Source organism: Mytilus californianus, unplaced genomic scaffold, assembly GCF_021869535.1.
Source record: "Mytilus californianus isolate M0D057914Y unplaced genomic scaffold, xbMytCali1.0.p SCAF_14, whole genome shotgun sequence".
Lineage (NCBI taxonomy): Eukaryota > Metazoa > Mollusca > Bivalvia > Mytilida > Mytilidae > Mytilus > Mytilus californianus.
Genome location: NW_026262626.1, coordinates 5,387,578 through 5,406,975, shown reverse-complemented (window position 1 = coordinate 5,406,975; position 19,398 = coordinate 5,387,578). Strand labels below are relative to the sequence as shown.

Below are 19,398 nucleotides of genomic sequence, written 5' to 3'. Positions count from 1 at the left end.
AAAAATTGTATCACGTCTCCTTAAACATGTCAACTAAATCCGAATTAAATACAGAGCATCTGTCCAACTATTTGTATTTTAATCAAATTGCGTTTAAACTATGCAAAGCTCAAACGTCAATCAAGTGGAATACATTAAAAACAAATAATATCCCCAAAAATACGACAGCCAGAGTACATAATGTTACACGGTTGCATACTAATATTAGAATAGTTATATGATCAATGATTGAGTGCCAGATGAAACATCAATATCTGGAGGTAATTAGCACCCCGTTGCATAATTTGGCCATGTATTATTATCATCGCTTTCCAAAAACCGACATTGACAATGATCAGCCAATCAGATAGAAGAGAATTAATGAGTAAAGTAAGTTTAGGATAAAAACTCCAGAAACTCTTATCTGAACAGCTTTTGGTTTGTAGAATTGTAAGTATTACAGCGTGTTTCCCTTCATTCCTTTCCACTTTCTAGTGTGTACCATATACCTAAAATGTTGAAGCTTAAGTATTGTCAAGATGCAATGTCTTTGTCATAAATACCGAATAGAAATGTTAAATCTAATCACGGGAATCCGAAGTTTTAATATTTCTATTTTTCCTTGCATCTAAATTAGAAAGGACAACTAATGAACGAATGTTATATACCATTTTGAAATGACTGCTTTCCTTGGTGATACCCCTTGGAGAAAACTCGTTTTTCTATAAACTCCAGCGGCTGATAGACAGAGAATTAATCTATTAACACCCTAAGAGTTTACTATTTTCTTCTAACCAATCCTTCAAATTTAGAGCTATTCTATTGCAGAGCTAGAGCTGTGTCGGCAATTCTAAACGGACTTGTCCAGAGTATATAGAGTCTCCTTTACATTTTCGCTATATCAAGATGGCGTCTCAAATTGACCCCAAGGATCCTGACTATCCATACTTAATGGTGGATAGGAAGAAGTTAATGGCACAACAAACCAAGGAATTCGATGGCAAGAAAATGTGCTGGATTCCCGACGACAAAGAAGGATTTGTTAAGGCTGAAATTCAGTCCACAAAAGGAGATGATATTACAGTGAAATGTATCGACTCTAACCAGGTACAGTCTTTTATTCTTATATATCCCACTAACCCGAATAATTCAGCCCCTCCTTGTAATCGATCTCTCCTACTTGCGTAGGGTGACAGAATTATTCGGATTAATATTCCACAACTGACTAAAGTTTATTTTCATTAACGCTTAATTAGACTTAAATATTATTTCGAACTTATTAAAGAGTGCACATTATCTATTTTTATATACAGATGCAGAAAAAAGGTATAAGTTTTCTAATCATACCTATCAAAAGGATACTCAAGATTTGATCATTGGATGCCTTTTTTAATTGCTTGTTATTGGATTTTGTTCCGACGTAAGACACTTAAGCCCAAGAAATGTACCATCTACATAATCATGTAATCATAAAGATAGTATTCAATTTGTCTTTAATTATGAAACGTACTGATGCTCAATTTAGACTTATTTTAGTAAATATTCATTTAAAAAACTTTGAAATCTCCATCCTATTTGTAATTCATAATTTTGAAGTTCTGATAAGATTAAAGTTAGCATTAAAAAGGACGATGTAAAAAAAAATAACCAGCGAATAAGATCATATTACCATGCTTATCGTTTGAATGGTTTTACACTAGTAATTTTTGGGGCCCTTTATAGCTTACTGCTCGGTGTGAGCCAAGGCACCGTGTTGAAGACCGTACTGTGAACTATAATGGTTTACTTTTATAAATTTTGACTTGGATGGAGATTTGTCTCATTGGCACTCATACCACATCTTCTTATATCTATTATCTTTTGTTTGGAGTGAAAATGAAATTACATGTAAAAAAAAAACCCAAAAACTTATCAAGTATTACTGATTCATGCTAATCTATCTTTTGGTCACACACAGTATCAAGTATGACTGATGCTAGCTTATCTATCTTTTAATCACACACAGTATCTAGTGGCGGATCCAGAGGGGGGGTGTAGAGGGCGTACGCCCCCCTTTTGCTTGCATTTATTTTTGTGAAATGATTAATCAGACTAGAATTCGCGAACTTTGCCATTTCCCGTGTATTTAATTTTCATGCGACAATTCTTTACTTATAAAGATATTTTTCGCTCGTATTTACTGTAATATATTATTGATTATGTCAAAGTAATGTGATTCGCTACGGTGGAGTTGACCAGTACGTCGAAAAAAACCTCACTCAGTCATTTTGAAATGCAAATTACAGTAACACATTGCTTAGGCTGAGGATGATAAGCATGACGCCTTCAAAGCGACAAAGTATTGAGCAAGAACGTATTGACTTCTATTTCACAATTCCACCCGGCAACAGAAAGTAATACTCTATTACACTCTCATGAAAAAAAAAGTTCCACAGCAATATTATTTACCTACGAAAACATGTTTAACCCCACACGCCCCAGCCCATTAATAACATTGCTGAATAGTGATCCCCAGTCAGTAAGCTCTAGATATAGATTTAAAGTCTAAGGTACGGACCATTTGATTTGAGGGGGCAGTCTGAGATATTTGAGAGAAAAAATTCTGACCCTGATTTTTGCCTTAAACAAAAATTCTGACCGTATCTGGATTGAAAACAATAATCTTGTCCACTTTTTTGCTACTAGAAAAAAAAATTTTCAACGAAATTATTTAGCATTAAATGAACATGATGAATAAAAAACGGGCGTAATTTTTTTTTGGGGGGGGGGGGGGGGGGGGGGGTTGCATGTGAATCCCATATCTGACCGGAATGTCTGTTTCGCCGAACTGATATACTGAATACTTTTTTCAAGGCACGACTGCAACCTGCCTGCTGGGTGTGGCCTATATTTCTCCATGTGTCGACCGTCATTCACAACTTCATTGTCATTTCCGACTCATTCGTAGACTTTGGTTGATTTGGAACCCCTCACTTCCCTTGTTGGTTGAACATTTCAACCAAACATTTGAATAAAAATTTCTTGTTTGTCTTTCTTCGTGTCGGTCGTATTGTAAATTTCATTGAATAACCGTATATCTTGTTTACAACAAGAAATCTGTGAGGTTATGCTAACCAACCATACAACAAACGAGAATTTTCCATGTCTATTTTTTACTGACAAATCCCACATCAAATGTATTAATTAGTACATAGCTTTGGATCCATCCAATCATTTTATAATGGACAATTAATGGAGAGAATACGACACCAAAAATGTCCAACCCCTACACTTTAACTATAAAATGCATTTTACACTTATTTTATGTTTTTTAGCCAAAAAAAGGTCCAAAAAACTTTAATACTTTAATACGCATACGTTTTTTTCACATATTTTTTAATTGTTTGGATGAGATTTGATGTTAAGAAAATGTGCATTTTTCGCTGTAACATAAAATGCTAACTGCTTGAAGATAATTACACACGATAAATTAAATTGGAATTATAAAAATAAGAAGATGTGATATGTCTATACTAGACTCTGGAATAAGACGTAATGCGCTAATATTCATGATTCTACCACTTTAAATTATTATTGTCTTGAAGATACATGTAATATTTGCCACTAGACGTTACTCATCCAACCAACAATTTACCATGGTACTACAAATTATATTAACCAGTGTTGTTTCCCTTCTTTACAGGACAGAACAGTTAAGAAAGATGACCTCCAACAGATGAATCCACCAAAATATGAAATGATTGAAGATATGGCAAACATGACATTTCTGAACGAAGCTTCTGTACTTCACAATCTTAGAGCTAGATATTCAAACTCACTTATTTACGTAAGTTTGCAAATTTATGAGTATGCCAGAAAATTGTCGTTATAAATTCTTTCCTGCTGCATTTTATATTAATTTTTAACTGTTAATTAATTTCAATGACAAAATATGTAAAAATCTGCGAATTTCTTTTTCATACGTAATGGCCATTTGAATATTGAAATAAAAGGAATGAATCCGTGGATATATATATGGGTAAAATATACTTTAAATAAAAATCATAATATTTTATCTATGAATTACAGACTTACTCTGGACTCTTTTGTATTGCCGTCAATCCCTACAGACGTCTCCCAATCTACACAGACAGCGTTGTTGCTAAATTCAAGGGAAAGAGGAAGACTGAGATGCCTCCCCATCTGTTCTCTGTTGCTGATAATGCTTACCAGTCCATGGTGCAAGATCGTGAAAACCAGTCTTGTTTGATAACGTAAGTTCTAAAACTATATTTTTCTGTACCTTTTGTCATTTGGTTAGCCTTAAAATCATTGATGTATTACAAATAAAATATAGTAAAGTACAGCTGAAAATAAAACTCTTATGTGAAGATTTCAAATCTTTTTTGTTGAATGAGGTCTTTTTCGTGTACATAAACGGCCATTTGTTAATTTTTCTTAATTCTCCCTTCTACTTCCCATAAAATGATTTCTAGCTCTGAATAAAACAAAATCCATTTCATGTCATTCAAATCACTTTCCCTTACAGAGGTGAATCTGGTGCCGGAAAGACAGAAAACACCAAAAAAGTTATCATGTACTTCGCCAAGGTCGCTGCCTCTCTTGGAAAGAAATCTGATGAGGAAGCATCAGCAGCCTCCAAGAAGGTGAATAGTCATACATGCTATCATTCATATTATTTGTCAGTTTGAAATGTAAATGTGTTAAAAGTGTTGCACATTAAATACAGTAAAATGAGACAATTTTTAAATGGAATTTAATAAGCATCTAATTCGTTTTGATCTTTCAATTTTTGAATTGAGATTTGTGTTCATTATACATTAAACGATGTGCTTGTATATTTGAAGGGTTCATTAGAAGATCAGATTATACAGGCTAACCCTGTACTTGAAGCCTACGGTAATGCCAAGACTACCAGAAATAACAACTCATCTAGATTCGTAAGTATTTTCGAAATTCATGCAGTGTGAATTTGTTATTATCGACTTTGAAACTTTAAAAATCGTATAGTACCTATAAATAAAAGTGATATGTATATTTATCCTTTCATGCTTTTATCCAAAACATGCAGTGAATTCTGTGTCTAAAAATTAAGAGTACTTGATAAAGTTTTTTCCTTTCTACTAGGTTTAAATTGATTTGCGAGATGCTGAAATTGTGTTTGAAAAGAAATCTTTTTTCTATTTTACAGGGAAAGTTTATCCGAATTCACTTTGGTCCTGATGGTAAAATTGCTGGAGCTGATATTGAAACTTGTAAGTAATTAATTGTTTCTGAAATACTTTGTTATATAAAAAAAATCAGAAAATTTCATGTTGTTATTCCTTAATAAATTTAGAATGGTTTAGAAAACATAAATTGGACATAAGCCATTTAAGACAGCTTTCTTAAGTATGCTGGTTATACTTATTCTAAAGTAGTTTTACATTAACCTGTTCTGTAACACTAACTTATTTTTTTTCTCCAATAGATCTGCTGGAGAAGTCCCGTGTCACCTTCTGTTTATCTGCCGAGAGAAACTACCACGTTTTCTACCAACTGTTGACACCCGCCATGGCAGATAATCATGAAATGATGTTGGTTACTCCAGATCCAGCTCTTTATACATTTATCAACCAAGGTGCTCTTACAGTAGACTCCATTAATGATACAGAGGAAATGAAGGCTATGGACGTGAGTACATAAATAATACTTCTCAAAACCGATGCGCTTTTATTCTTACCGCGGATAGTTTCAAGATTATTTATAAGATCTATACATTCAAATTGGATAGCAGGCTTATATGTAGTTCAGTAAATGAAGAGTTTTTTTTCGTAAATTTATCTTCCACTGTTATTGATCTGAAATACAAGCAAATTACGGGGGATCATTCATAGAACATGAGTTTATTCAATGTCTTACCCAATATACTTTTACAAATTGAAATGGTTTCTCAGAACTTGTTCTTATAAGCATCATATAGCATAGGGTAATGTTTTGAAGCAATTTCCTCCATGCCAATTTTTGCATAATCAGGAAATTATAAAGAAATGGAATATGGCTCAAAACATTTAAACTTCCATTCTTTTTTGTTCAGGAAGCTTTCGACATTCTGGGCTTCACAGGTGAGGAGAAGAAGAGTTGTTACAAGTGTACCGCCGCTATATTGCACATGGGTGAAATGAAATTCAAACAGAGAGGCGAACAAGCTGAACCTGACGGCACCACCGAGGCTGAAAAAGTTTCATTCCTCCTAGGAGTTAATTCAAACGATTTCATTAAATCTCTTGTCAAGCCAAAGATCAAGGTCGGCACAGAGGTCGTCGCCCAGTCTCGTACCAAAGATCAAGTCGTGAACTCCGTCAGTGCTATGTCTAAATCTTTGTATGATCGTCTGTTCAACTGGCTAGTGAAGAGAGTCAACACCAGTCTTGATACTAAAGCTAAGAGAAACTACTATATTGGTGTACTGGATATTGCAGGTTTTGAAATCTTTGATGTAAGTGTTTTATTGTTTTGTGATGTTTATCATATTTTCAAAAAATTTTTAAATCTAAATTTGATATTCACAGCAACAAATCATTACAGATTGAAGTAAACTAAAATGGAACGGGTTTTATGAAAAGTATGTCGTGCTATTTGTATTGTGTCCATATAGTAACATAGAAAGTAAAGGATATATTAACAACATCATGAAATACTAAAAAGATAACCAAATATATCAAAAGAAAAGCTTTTTTATTTCTAGTCTACATCTTGATTATTAAATGAAATGAAATGGAAGACGGTTGCATATACGAAAGTATTTTATGAATTTACTTTTTTTTGCAGTTCAACACATTCGAACAGTTGTGTATTAACTACACCAATGAGAGACTTCAACAGTTCTTTAACTACACCATGTTTGTACTGGAGCAAGAAGAGTATAAGAAAGAAGGAATCCAATGGGAGTTTATCAACTTTGGTATGGATTTGCAAGCCTGCATCGATCTCATCGAGAAGCCTATGGGTATCTTGTCCATCCTTGAAGAACAGTGCATGTTCCCTAAGGCTGATGACAAGTCCTTGAAAGAAATGATGTTTGGCCAGCACATGGGTAAATCACCCAACTTCACAAAACCAGGAAAGGCATCCAAGGGCAAGAATGGCGACTTTGAACTCCACCATTACGCCGGAGTTGTAAGTATAAAAATAGTAACAAAACATTTCTGTGAAGCTGCAAAACCTTTAATGAGAACGTTAAATGACATACCATTTACATGTATATATAAAAAAGAAAATCAAAATTTAATGACATACTAATTTTATGGAGAACAAAATATATCTGTCTTCTTTTCTATCTTCAGTTGATACATTTATTGAAATAAAGTTATTATTTTATCTCTAATATCAAAGGTACCATACAACCTCAAGGGATGGTTGGACAAAAACAAGGATCCAATCAACGAAACTGTAGTAGCATTGTTGCAACAATCAAAGGAGCACTTAGTCCAGACCCTCTTTGCAGCAGAAACACCCGCTGAAGGAGCTGGTGGACCCAAGAAGAAGAAGAAGTCATCTGCTTTCCAGACCATCTCCGCCGTACACAGGGTAAGTCAGTCTATATGAATGGTGTGCGCAATTCACTCCTTAATTTTGAAATGTCAAATATTGATTGGAGATCTTTTATTTGTATATGTTATTTTACAATCAGAATTTTATACTTATTTGTACTATTAAGTCATCTATTTAGATCTGATTATAAATCAAAACCATCCAAAAACACTTGAAATTTAGCCATTTTTTTTTTTTATGAGATAAAATATCTTGATAAAATATTTTCAACTTGTTTGAAATAGCATTATAGTTTTTTGACAATATCAATTTCATTTTCACAGGAATCTTTGAACAAATTGATGAAGAACTTGTACGCTACCCATCCTCATTTCGTCAGATGTATCATTCCAAACGAATTGAAACAGCCAGGTTAGTGTGTACCACACAATATACCATTTAACGTGGTTATTGATTGCCTAGCAACCAAAGTTATAGCAACGAAAAATCAGTTCTTAACCAGTTATTCCAAATCTGTGTCGATTATCTTAAATGGTCATATCAATTGGTGCTTTTACGTCCTACACCCGGCAAACTAATATTCAAAAATATCAGAGTCAAACTGCATTAAGTATAAGAATAATTAAAAAAAAAATACTGATACAGAAAATTATCATGTATACGTATTTAATGAATTTCATGACAAGATATAATAAAGTAACGTTGAAATATTTTCAGAAAATGCTTAAATTTTCTCAGTGGGGAATTTAATAATTATTTAGATTATTACCATATAGCGTTTTGCGCTTTTTTTTTTGGAAAGCTAACACTTGTATTTTGAATTCTTTCCAGGTCTTATTGACGCTTCTTTGGTATTGAACCAGCTTCAATGTAACGGTGTACTCGAAGGTATCCGTATCTGCCGTAAAGGATTCCCAAGCAGAATAATATATGCCGAGTTCAAACAAAGATACTCAATTCTCGCTGCAAGTGCCGTTCCACAAGGATTTGTTGACGGAAAAGTTGTCACAGAAAAAGTACTATTGGCTTTGCAGCTTGATCCAGCAGAATACAAACTTGGGGGTACTAAGGTCTTCTTCAAAGCCGGTGTTCTTGGAAACCTAGAAGGCATGCGTGATGAACGTCTAGGTGCAATCATTTCCATGATGCAAGCCCACGTCAGAGCCTTTTTGATCAGGAAGGCCTACAAGAAACTGCAGGATCAGAGGTTAGTACTAACGGTTGTATTATATCATTTTAATCATTGAAATAAAAGAAAATACTGGCATACAAATGTTTATTAAATCATTATTTTAAACTATTTCTTTCTTTATAATTAGTATTTTGAAGTTAAAAAGATTGTAATGAAAGTCATCAAAAATATGTTAATGCTTCGATAAGTTTTCTGTGTCTGCTTTTTACAAAATACCTACAGTTTTTATTGACACATTTAAGACAAAAATGTTATCAACAAAATATCCTTACCTTCCTGTCTACCCTATTTTCAATTTTTCACAAAACACTTAACACACATACTTTCTTTTATATCAGAGTTGGTCTGTCTGTCATCCAGCGTAACATCAGAAAATGGTTATTGCTCCGCAACTGGACCTGGTGGAAAATGTATGCCAAGGTCAAACCTATGTTGAACATTGCCCGTGAGGAGGAAGAAATGCAGAAGAAACTCGAAGAGATGAACAAAATGGCAGAGGATCTTTCCAAGGTTGAAAAGGTCAAGAAAGAACTTGAAATTAAGAACGTTGAATTGTTGGAACAGAAGAATGACATGTACTTACAACTGCAATCTGAGCAAGATAATGTCATCGACCTTGAACAAAGAGTAGAACAACTTATCCAACAGAAGGCTGAATTCGAATCACAAATGAAAGAGATGGACGAACGTCTGCTTGATGAGGAAGATGCTGCTGCTGAGCTAGAAGGTTTGAAGAAGAAAATGGAAGGTGAAAATTCCGAGCTGAAGAGAGACATGGAAGATCTCGAAACATCCTTGACCAAGGTAACCATGATTTATATTCCTAAAATGATTTAACAAAAATACCTAACTCCAATGCAAATTTGAAAAAAAGGGGTATTCCATATAACCTGGCAAAAAAAAAAATCTCGACTATATCAACCAACGGAACAATAAATAGTGAATTATTGAAAATGAAATTGGGAATGGAAATAGGGAATGTGTCAAAGAGACAACAATCCGACCAAAGAGTAGAAAACAGCCCAAGGCCACCAATGGGTCTTCAACACAGCGAGAAAATCCCGCACCGGAAGCGGGCTTCAGCTGGCCCCTAAACAAAAATGTGTACTAGTTTAGTGAAAATGGACGTCACGCTAAACTCCGAAACTTATAAATGAACTAAAATTAAAAAAAAAACATACGAGACTAACAAAGGCCAGAGACTAATGACTTGGGGCAGGCGCAAAATGCGGTGAAGTTAAACATGTTTTGTGAGATCTCAACCCTCCTATACCTCTAGCAATGTAGAAAATAGCATACTTTGCAGTATGAAGGCATGAGAAGGCTTTCTTAATATAACTCCGAAAATTCATTACTGTTTTTGTCTTTGCTGATATCTAATGATTCAGCTTTCTTGGTCCGATTAGTATATTGATTCGTATATTGAATTTTTTTAACAGGCTGAACAAGATAATACTCACAAAGAAAGCCAAATCAAGACTCTTCAAGGTGAGATGGCACAGCAAGATGAAAAAATTGGCAAAATGAATAAAGAAAAGAAACACTTGGAAGAGGTTAACAAAAAGACAATGGAAGATCTCCAGAAGGAAGAAGACAAAGTCAATCATCTGAACAAACTGAAAACAAAACTTGAACAGACTCTTGACGAGTTCGAAGATAACTTAGAGAGAGAAAAGAAAATCAGAGGTGATGTTGAGAAAGCTAAGCGTAAGGTTGAACAGGACTTGAAGGCAACACAAGAAGTTGTAGACGAACTTGAAGGTGTCAAGAGAGAAATGGAAGAAGCCAACAGGAGGTTTGTACATAATATATTTTGTTACCTACATTTCAATGATGATAATAATAGTATATAAGGTCCCAAACCCTTACCCTTAGGCGAAGGTTGCCTTAAGCAAAGATCGGTTATTCTTTCTACCTTCACACGTATTTATACATTTTTGGGCCCTGCTATTCATACAGTAAAATCGGCATTCTAGTGTATGACTCTGGTTTGGTCTTTTTTCGGAATAAAATTTAATTTCAAATAAGTTTGGTTTTAGTTCTGTTTCTAGATTTTATATGATTGTGCCATTATTTTAAATTTTAGGAAGGATGTCGAGATCAACAGTTTGAATTCAAGAATCGAGGACTGTGAAGGAGTTAATGCCCAACAAAATAGGAAAGTTAAGGATCTACAACAAATCATTGAGGAACTGGAAGAAGAATTGGAGGCCGAGAGAGCTACAAGAGCTAAAGTATGTCACTATGGAATTCTAACATTATTATAGTTATCATGTTTTGAGTCAGGGGTTCAAATTAAATTATTCATTTTGAATAGGTATATTTCTATCCATGTGATACAAAAACAGATTGTCATTCGTTTCTTCAAAGAAGTAAATAAAAGTCTTATCTTTAAGATACGTTATCTATTCATCAGAGCATGCCTTTATATTTTACCAATATTCCTTCGTTTTAGGTTGAGAAACAACGCTCTGAACTGTCTAGGGAATTGGACGAGCTCAGTTCTCAACTGGAAGAACAAGGCGGTGCTACTCAGGCCCAAGTTGACCTCAACAAGAAACGTGAACAAGAATTGATAAGACTCCGCCGTGAAATGGAGGAAATGACACTACAAAATGAGTCTCAAGTTGCTCAGTTTAGAAAGAAACAACAAGAATCTGCCAACGAGATGGCTGACCAGATCGACCAATTGAACAAACTGAAATCAAGATTAGAAAAGGAGAAAAAAGATCTTAAACGCGAACTTGATGACATCCAAAGTCAAGTCTCTCATTCCATGAAAAATAAGGGCGTGTCAGACAAGGTTGCCAAACAGATGGAAACCCAAATCTTTGAAATGAACAGCAGAGTGGAAGAAACCCAGAGAACCATTGTTGAAATCAATACACAAAAATCCAGACTTCAGAGTGAAGTTTCTGAAGTCAATCGACAACTGGAAGATGCTGAACATGTCATTGGCACTTTGACCAAGGACAAAACTTCCCTTACCCACCAATTGGAAGAATCCAGACGTTCACTTGAAGATGAAACAAGGGTAAGTTTTTAATTACATGTATAAAACATGGAAATTATGTCATTTTTCATGTCACCATACAAATGGGTGCTTAAGATTGGCTATTTTGCTTCAAAATTTGAAGCCTGGTATCTATGATGAGTTTATTTATTACAAATAATAACTGTCAACCTTGCTTTCTTTTACAGTATTTTTCTACTTTTCAAACTTTATCTGAACTCACAATCTACTTGCGGCTAGAATTGTGTTGTTTTACTTTAGAATGGTTGATTTTATTTTGAATATTTGCTGGTAACTTATGAAACTTATTATTCATATAGATGCGCCAGAAATTCCAGAGTGAGATTAGAAACTTGAGTGCTGACAATGATGCAGTTCGGGAAGCATTTGAAGAAGAGCAGGAGGCAAAGAGTGATCTCCAACGCCAACTCTCAAGAGCAAAGAACGAAACACAACAATGGAGATCTAAATACGAGAGTGAGGGTGCCTCAAAAACAGACGATTTAGAAGATGCAAAGTAGGTATTTTTAATTAATAGGACGAATGAGTTTCGTTTTTATTTTATTGTAACAAGTGTGGACACAGATCAGTGTGGATAGTAATTGTTTTATAAATGTTAGCATCTTTGACATTGTTTTCTCCACTGAGTTGTATTGTTGTGCCCTATCAGATGCTTTCTGATCTTTTTCTCAGTTTCACTTATAGAGCCTTATATCAAACTGTGTTCCACAGTGACAGCCATCTTGCTTCATTGTAATAACATTTTCTAATACTGTCATGGAAGCAGTCATGCATTTTGTTTATTTGTCATTTGAAAGAACTATAGAGAAACAGTCTGTTGTTAATTATTATTTTCCTCGAAAAAAAATATAGAGAAATACAATCCCTTCTCAAGCGAACATTATTCATTTAAGATTTATGTCCTTTCAGACGCAAACTTGCTGCAAGATTGGCAGAAGCTGAACAGGCTGCTGAGGTGGCCAATGTTAAAGCTAGTGGATTGGAGAAGGCTAAAAACAGGCTGCAAGGAGAACTTGACGACCTCCTTATTGAGGTTGAACGTGTAAGTATAAGTGCAAAGATTTCAGTAAAATATTTCTTTTAACAGAAGCAAAATACAAAAATTGATAAAATAAACATGTTTTTTCGTAGCTTACTTTACGGTAGGGGTTTTCTTCATTTTTGAAGGGCGTAGGTTGACCTATAGTTGTCTCACTGGCAATTATACCACATATTCTTATTTCTATATGCATATACATTTGTACTTGATAATTGATTGATTGATCGATTGATATTTGCTTTCTTTACGCATCAGCTCAAAAATGTGTTATATCGATACTTGATAATTGACTGTTATTTTGAAATCAAATGGATGGATACGTTTTGTTAAATCATTTGTATTTTAATTTTACCTTTACAGTCAAATGTTAGCTCCAGCACTGTAGAAAAGAAGCAAAGACAGTTTGACAGGACAATCCAAGAATGGACTGTTAAAGTTAAGGAACTCCAAATCGAGGTTGATACTGCTCATAACGAGGCCCGCAGTTACTCTGCTGAACTCTTTAGAATTAAATCTCAGTATGAAGAGTCCTATAACACAATTGAGTCTCTGAGAAGAGAAAACAAAAATCTTGCTGGTAAGTTATACGAATGCACCTCTATTATTAATATATTATGATTAATCTATCAATGGAGTAAGCATCTTTTGAATTTTAATCACAAACTCTAATTTCATACTTGAATGTTCATTGATTTATGCATATTTGTAATACATTTGCGAATGGAAACGGGGAATGTGTCAAAGAGACACCAACCCGACCAAAGAGCAGAAAACAGCCCAAGGCCACCAATGGGTCTTCAACACATCGAGAAAATCCCGCACCCGGAGGCAGGCTTCAGCTGGCCCCTTAACAAAATATGTATTATTTCAGAGAAGATGGACGTCACACTAAACTCCGAAACATAGATGAACCAAAATTAAATAAAAAAAAAAAACAAGACTAACAAAGGCCAGAGGTTCCTGACTTGGGACAGGCGCAAAAATGCGGCGAGGTTAAACATGTTTTGTGAGATCGCAACCCTCCCCCAATACCTCTAGCCAATGTAGAATAAACAAACACATAGCAATACGCACAGTAAAACTCAGTTTAAAGGAAGTCCGAGTCCGATGTTAGAATAAGTAACAGACGAAACTAAGCAAAATGACAATGATAACATAAATTAACAAAGGACTACTAGCAGTTACTGACATGCCAGCTCCAGACGTTTGTTTTTATTATTTCATTTCGTACCCGATTAGTCCTTTAACCAATTCTTAGAATATATGCAAAAGTATAGAAGATTATAATGGGTATAACTTATATGCTTACAGATGAAATCCGAGAGGTGACTGACCAACTAAGTGATGGTGGCCGAAGCTCCCACGAGATCGAGAAGGCTAAGAGACGTCTAGAGATGGAGAAAGAAGAGCTCCAAGCTGCTTTGGAAGAAGCCGAGTCCTCTTTGGAACAGGAAGAGGCTAAGGTCATGCGTGTTCAACTGGAAATTTCTACCGTCCGACAAGATATTGACAGAAGAATCCAAGAGAAAGAGGAAGAATTTGAAAATACTCGGTATGTCATTAAAAAAAATCTGATATATAAAAAAAATGTTGCTCTGAATTTCCGACTTTTTGTCATAAGAGTAGTTTCTTTTGATAATTCATGATAAAAAGTTTTTAATATTATGAACTTTTTCGATTTGCCATTTTTAAACTAATATCGAAATTGGATATTTTATGCTTTTAAACTAGCTATTAAAGAATATTTCATATCTTTAATGCATATTAACTGCTTAATTGCAGACGCAATCATCAGAGAGCTCTTGAATCCATGCAAATCAGTCTGGAGGCAGAGGCTAAGGGCAAAGCTGAGGCCCACAGAATCAGAAAGAAGCTTGAACAAGACATCAACGAACTCGAGATGGCACTAGATTCAGCAACCAGAGCTAAGGCCGAGGTTGAAAAGAATGTTAAGAGATATGTCCTTCAAATTCAAGAACTCCATAGAAAGGTTGAATCAGAAACACACGTACGTGATGAGTCACGTGAATCTTACGTTCTGACTGAGAGACGATGCAACGTTCTAATCAGCGAAATCGATGAAGTCAGGTCAGCTCTTGAACAGTCAGAGAGAGCAAGAAAGGTGGCTGAAGGTGAACTCTATGAGGCACAAGATCGCATCAACGAATTGGCCGCTCAAGTCAGTTCAGCACAAGCTCAGAAGAGAAAGGTCGAGGGAGATATGCAAGCCATGTCTGTAAGGACTTTTGTATTTATATCTAAAATACAAGCCAGTAATTTCGGAATGTTAAATTGATATAACTATTTTGTAATATAAAACATAACATAACTAATTTTGGAATGTAAAATGTAATTTTGCTATTAATTTTGGAATGCAAAATATAATATCACTATTTTAGAATGTAAAATTTAATATTACTATTTTATTTAATTATTTCAAAAGACAAAAGTGGTTTACCTCGTACAAAATAGAAAGGTTTATAATAAATGCAAATCAAAGTAAATCATAATATAATAAGTGAGCGATATTCAATATTCAAATTAAAACTTCTAAGACAATTATGCTTGAGGTCTAAAATTACATTCGAATTCGACCAAACAATGTATTTACTTCATATGTTTCATTTACTTGCTTGATTAGGCTGATTTTGATGAACTTCAAAGCGAGATCAAGGCTGCTGACGACCGTGCTAAGAGAGCCCTTATGGATACCGCAAGAATTGCTGATGAACTCAGAGCTGAACAGGAACACAGTTCTCAGGTCGAGAGAATCAGAAAGACTTTGGAAATAACCATCAAGGAATTACATGTCCGTGTCGACGAGGCCGAGTCAGGTGGTGTGAAAGGAGGTAGAAAAGTCATCGCCAAATTGGAACAGAGAGTAAGTCACATTTCATTAGCAAAAAGGAGGATATTATGAATCTTGTATCCAGGAATAATTCATCCAGGGGGCGTAGAGTACGTACGCCTCCCCCTTTGATCGCCTCAAAACATAATTATATCATGTTTTTCACGATTTATATGATTTCTTAACATAAAATCTGCCAAAACATTTTTATATTATAATCTGTTTTATGGAATTACGCCCCTTCAAAAATCCTGGATCCGCCCCTGTTCATCAACATAATTTTGTTTTCATTTTACAATATAACAAGTCGTTTTCTTTAATATTGTAATTCTTAGAAAAAAAAAGATTGCAATACTTCACCGCTATTAAAAATAATGTTAACACAATTGGAATGGGGTAAATTATTATGATGATTATTTCTTCATCAGGTCCGTGATCTGGAGAGCGAATTGGACAATGAACAACGTCGCCATGCTGAAACACAGAAAAACATGCGCAAGGCTGACCGCAGAATGAAGGAACTGGCCTTCCAATGTGATGAAGACCGCAAGATGCAAGAAAGACTTCAGGACATGATGGACAAACTTCAATCCAAAGTCAAGACATACAAACGTCAAGTCGAGGAAGCTGTAAGTTATTTATCTGCTTACCCTTGTAGGCCTTCCGGGGTACCTGGGATCAAATTCAGTTTTTTGGTGGAGATCGTGTTGCTCAGTCTTTTGTTTTATTGGCAGAGTTTTGAAGACTTGATTGTCTTTTCGTTGTTTCTAGTTTTTTTGCCATGCAACGTAATGGTTTTTAAGACAAACTTTCAGAGCAACACGACGGGTGCAACATGTGGAGCAGGATCTGCATACCCTTCAGGAACACCTGAGATCCCCCCAAGTTTTTGTTGGGGTTCTTGTTGCTCAAAGTTTAGTTTTTTATGTTGAGTTTTATGTACTGTTGTTCGTCTGTTTGTCTGTTGGTCTTTTTCTTTTTTAGCCATGACGTTGTCAGTTTATTTTCGACTGATGAATGTCCCTTTGGTATCTTTCGCCTCTCTTTTTCATATAATATATAAATGATATGCTATGCAAGTGTCTCTTTGCACACAAGAAAGGTGCGAAAGCACGACAACACAGAAACACAAAGTGTTTCGGAAAAAAAGGTCAGTCATTACTGATTGATGATCGTGCAGTGTGGTCCTCAAAAGGCAATGTTTATACAAGTACGTTATGCAGTACAAGCACATACTGTGGTACTGATGATATATATAATAAGTATATTGGACATCAATTAATTATCTGGTAACTAATTATTGTATCTACATTAACGCATGTGGCTGCTTGATTGTTACTAACATAGAACAATTAGTGTATTCACCATCATGGCTAATTAATGGTCATCTGGTATCAATTGTCGGATCGGTTATATTACATCAAGGAGATTATATAACCTCCTTGATTACATTCATAGGTTATAAAGTGCAACATGAATACATGATTAATAGATTTTTACTTTTACATTTACTCTTCAATTTCAGGAAGAAATTGCTGCAATTAATCTGTCTAAATACCGCAAAGCCCAAAGCGAAGTTGAAGATGCCGAAGAGCGTGCAGAGAGTTCAGAAACCTCCCTGACAAAACTTCGTTCCAAAAACCGTAGCTCAGTTTCCAGTACTAGAACAATCAAAAGTGTATCTATTCGAAGAATGAGCCCATCAGTAAGTAGTATTTTTAGTTTATTTTATCTTTGAATATTGTTAAATTCAAAAAGTTACCCGTCCATAAATATGCAATAAACATTCGATCATGGAATCGAAAAGAAGATAATTATTACCAATGACTGAAGTTAAACATTTCGAAACAATAGCATGGCTATTATTAACATTGATTGTTGTTGCATTTATACATAAAATGTTTGGCTCCACATGAAATGACTTATATAAAACTGGAGAGTGGTGAATTTGTCGTGATTTTTTTTTATCAAATTGTTACATTCCGTTCTTCTTTTACAGAAGTAATCAAGATGCAGCAGTGACATATGGAGAATAAAGGTAACTGTGAAATATTAATTGACAATGACGTTGATTTGACCAATTATAAAGCAACTTAGCCTTTACACGCCAATAGAAGTACTACAGATGCTTAGTTATTGTTAAACAATATATGAAAAAATAACACTTGTGTTTGGTGAATAAACAACTGAACACTGCAAAGTTGATTGACGGTTTTGTGCAGTTCTGTTTAAGCTCTTGGTTTGATATCCACAAATGCTTTAAAAATTTGATTTCTCTTTATGTTAACTTATGACTGACTTACCTGATGTAAGGTTCTTCCAGAAACAGATGAGAAAAAAAAACCTTATTGCATTTTTTTGTGTTGTTGGTTTGCCGTCTTTTTTATATACTAGTATCAATAAGAAGATGTGGTAGAATTTCCAATGAGACAACTCTTCACCAGAGACCAAATGACATAGACGTTAACAACTATAGGTCACCCACCGTAGGGCCTTCAACAATGAGCAAAACCCACACCTCATAGGCAGCTATAAAAGCATACCTATATATACATCTCCTTTTATCCATATCGTACATTAATATCGAAATAATTGTATTTACATTACAAATCAGTGCTTTTTTTTTTATAATTTTTCTTCTTTTTTCAGACTAGGACGGGAGACAACTTTAATTTACCCTTTATCCTGTGACTCAGCCAGGGAGTGATTGAAGAAGACTGTTATGTAGTTACATGTGGAATGAACGTTTTTAATGAGAACTTGTATAATTGAACTTTTTAACTTATTGGATTATTTATTTATTTATTTATTCCATTCATGAGTCTAGTTTTATAGCGATCACTGGCATGTAAATATGTAATTAGTGTCTGTATGACCTTTCTAGGATTTGTGTTACAACGATATTTTTTTTGTTATTCCTGCAAATAAATATACATGATAAAACTGCTGTGTTTTGTCAAACAACCTGATTTAATATTTAATGAATCAACAATTTAAAAAGAGGCGAAAGATACCAAAGGGACATTCGCTGCATTGAAGACCTGTTGGTGACCTTCTGCTGTTGTCTGTTTTATGGTCGGGTTGTTGTCTCTTTGACACATTCCCCATTTCCATTCTCAATTTCATAAGTCGAAAATAAACTGACAAAGCCTTGGGGAAAAAAAACGAAAAAAAGACCGAAAGGCAAACAACAGACGAGTATACAAAAAAAAAATACAGACAACAAAAGACTGAACAACTTGAACCTCACCTAAAACCGGCGATGATCTCCTGTGTAAAAAGACAAAAAGACAAACAACAGTATACAAAACAAAACATAGAAAACTAAAGACTGAGCAATACGAACACCACTAAAAACAGGGGATGTTCTCCTGTGCTCTATATAAACCTCTGATGTATAAATAATGATATTTTTTGCGAAAAATGAATGATGATTTATTGATTATACTTCCTTTCGTGTGGAGGTACAAACTGATGAATTGTGATGCAATATAGGATACAGTTAATATAAAAATACGATCCTTATAGGATCCTGCTACGATTCTGCTACGACATTAACACGTTCTAGTTACGATCTTGTCGCGCTCTTGTTACCACGACCTACATGATCTCTGTACGCTTCTACCAAGACCTTCTCGATCGCATTTCGCATAGGGACGAAAAGCGTAGTGTCAACGTTGTGGAAACGTAGTGGAGTCGTGGTTCGATCGTAGTAGACTCGTATTAAGATCGTAATGCGATCGGGAAGGTCTTGGTAGAAGCGTACAGAGATC

General features: G+C 34.8%; 2 protein-coding genes across 2 annotated transcripts in view; both read left to right on the top strand.

The window, feature by feature from the left end:
* The window catches only part of LOC127724074 (myosin heavy chain, striated muscle-like), a 51,927-nt gene extending 33,359 nt beyond the window's left edge, over positions 1-18,568 (top strand). The window contains exon 27 of the transcript XR_007992317.1: positions 18,510-18,568. The gene's annotated coding sequence lies outside the window, so the exon portion shown is untranslated. The remainder of the gene's footprint in view (positions 1-18,509) is intronic.
* Positions 815-18,568, top strand: LOC127724075 (myosin heavy chain, striated muscle-like). Its single transcript, XM_052230923.1, has 26 exons — positions 815-1,086; positions 3,662-3,805; positions 4,048-4,232; positions 4,508-4,625; positions 4,827-4,919; positions 5,171-5,234; positions 5,450-5,652; positions 6,056-6,457; positions 6,790-7,137; positions 7,354-7,548; positions 7,836-7,923; positions 8,344-8,719; positions 9,043-9,508; positions 10,144-10,499; positions 10,791-10,938; positions 11,160-11,738; positions 12,038-12,234; positions 12,648-12,780; positions 13,138-13,354; positions 14,089-14,329; positions 14,560-15,013; positions 15,419-15,658; positions 16,054-16,254; positions 17,151-17,330; positions 17,625-17,663; positions 18,275-18,568. Exons 1-25 carry the CDS (start codon positions 886-888, stop codon positions 17,628-17,630), a joined length of 5,835 nt encoding a protein of 1,944 aa, XP_052086883.1. The 5' UTR covers positions 815-885; the 3' UTR covers positions 17,631-17,663; positions 18,275-18,568.
* Positions 18,569-19,398: the final 830 nt, after the last annotated feature.

What these genes read in the sequence shown, in the direction of transcription:
- LOC127724075 (XM_052230923.1), top strand. Translation starts at nt 886, where the DNA reads ATGGCGTCTCAAATTGACCCCAAGGATCCTGACTATCCATACTTAATG. An exon ending in CACTTGAAGATGAAACAAGG is followed by an intron (nt 11,739 to 12,037) that starts GTAAGTTTTTAA and finishes TTATTCATATAG; the next exon opens with ATGCGCCAGAAATTCCAGAG. An exon ending in AACGTCAAGTCGAGGAAGCT is followed by an intron (nt 16,255 to 17,150) that starts GTAAGTTATTTA and finishes CTTCAATTTCAG; the next exon opens with GAAGAAATTGCTGCAATTAA.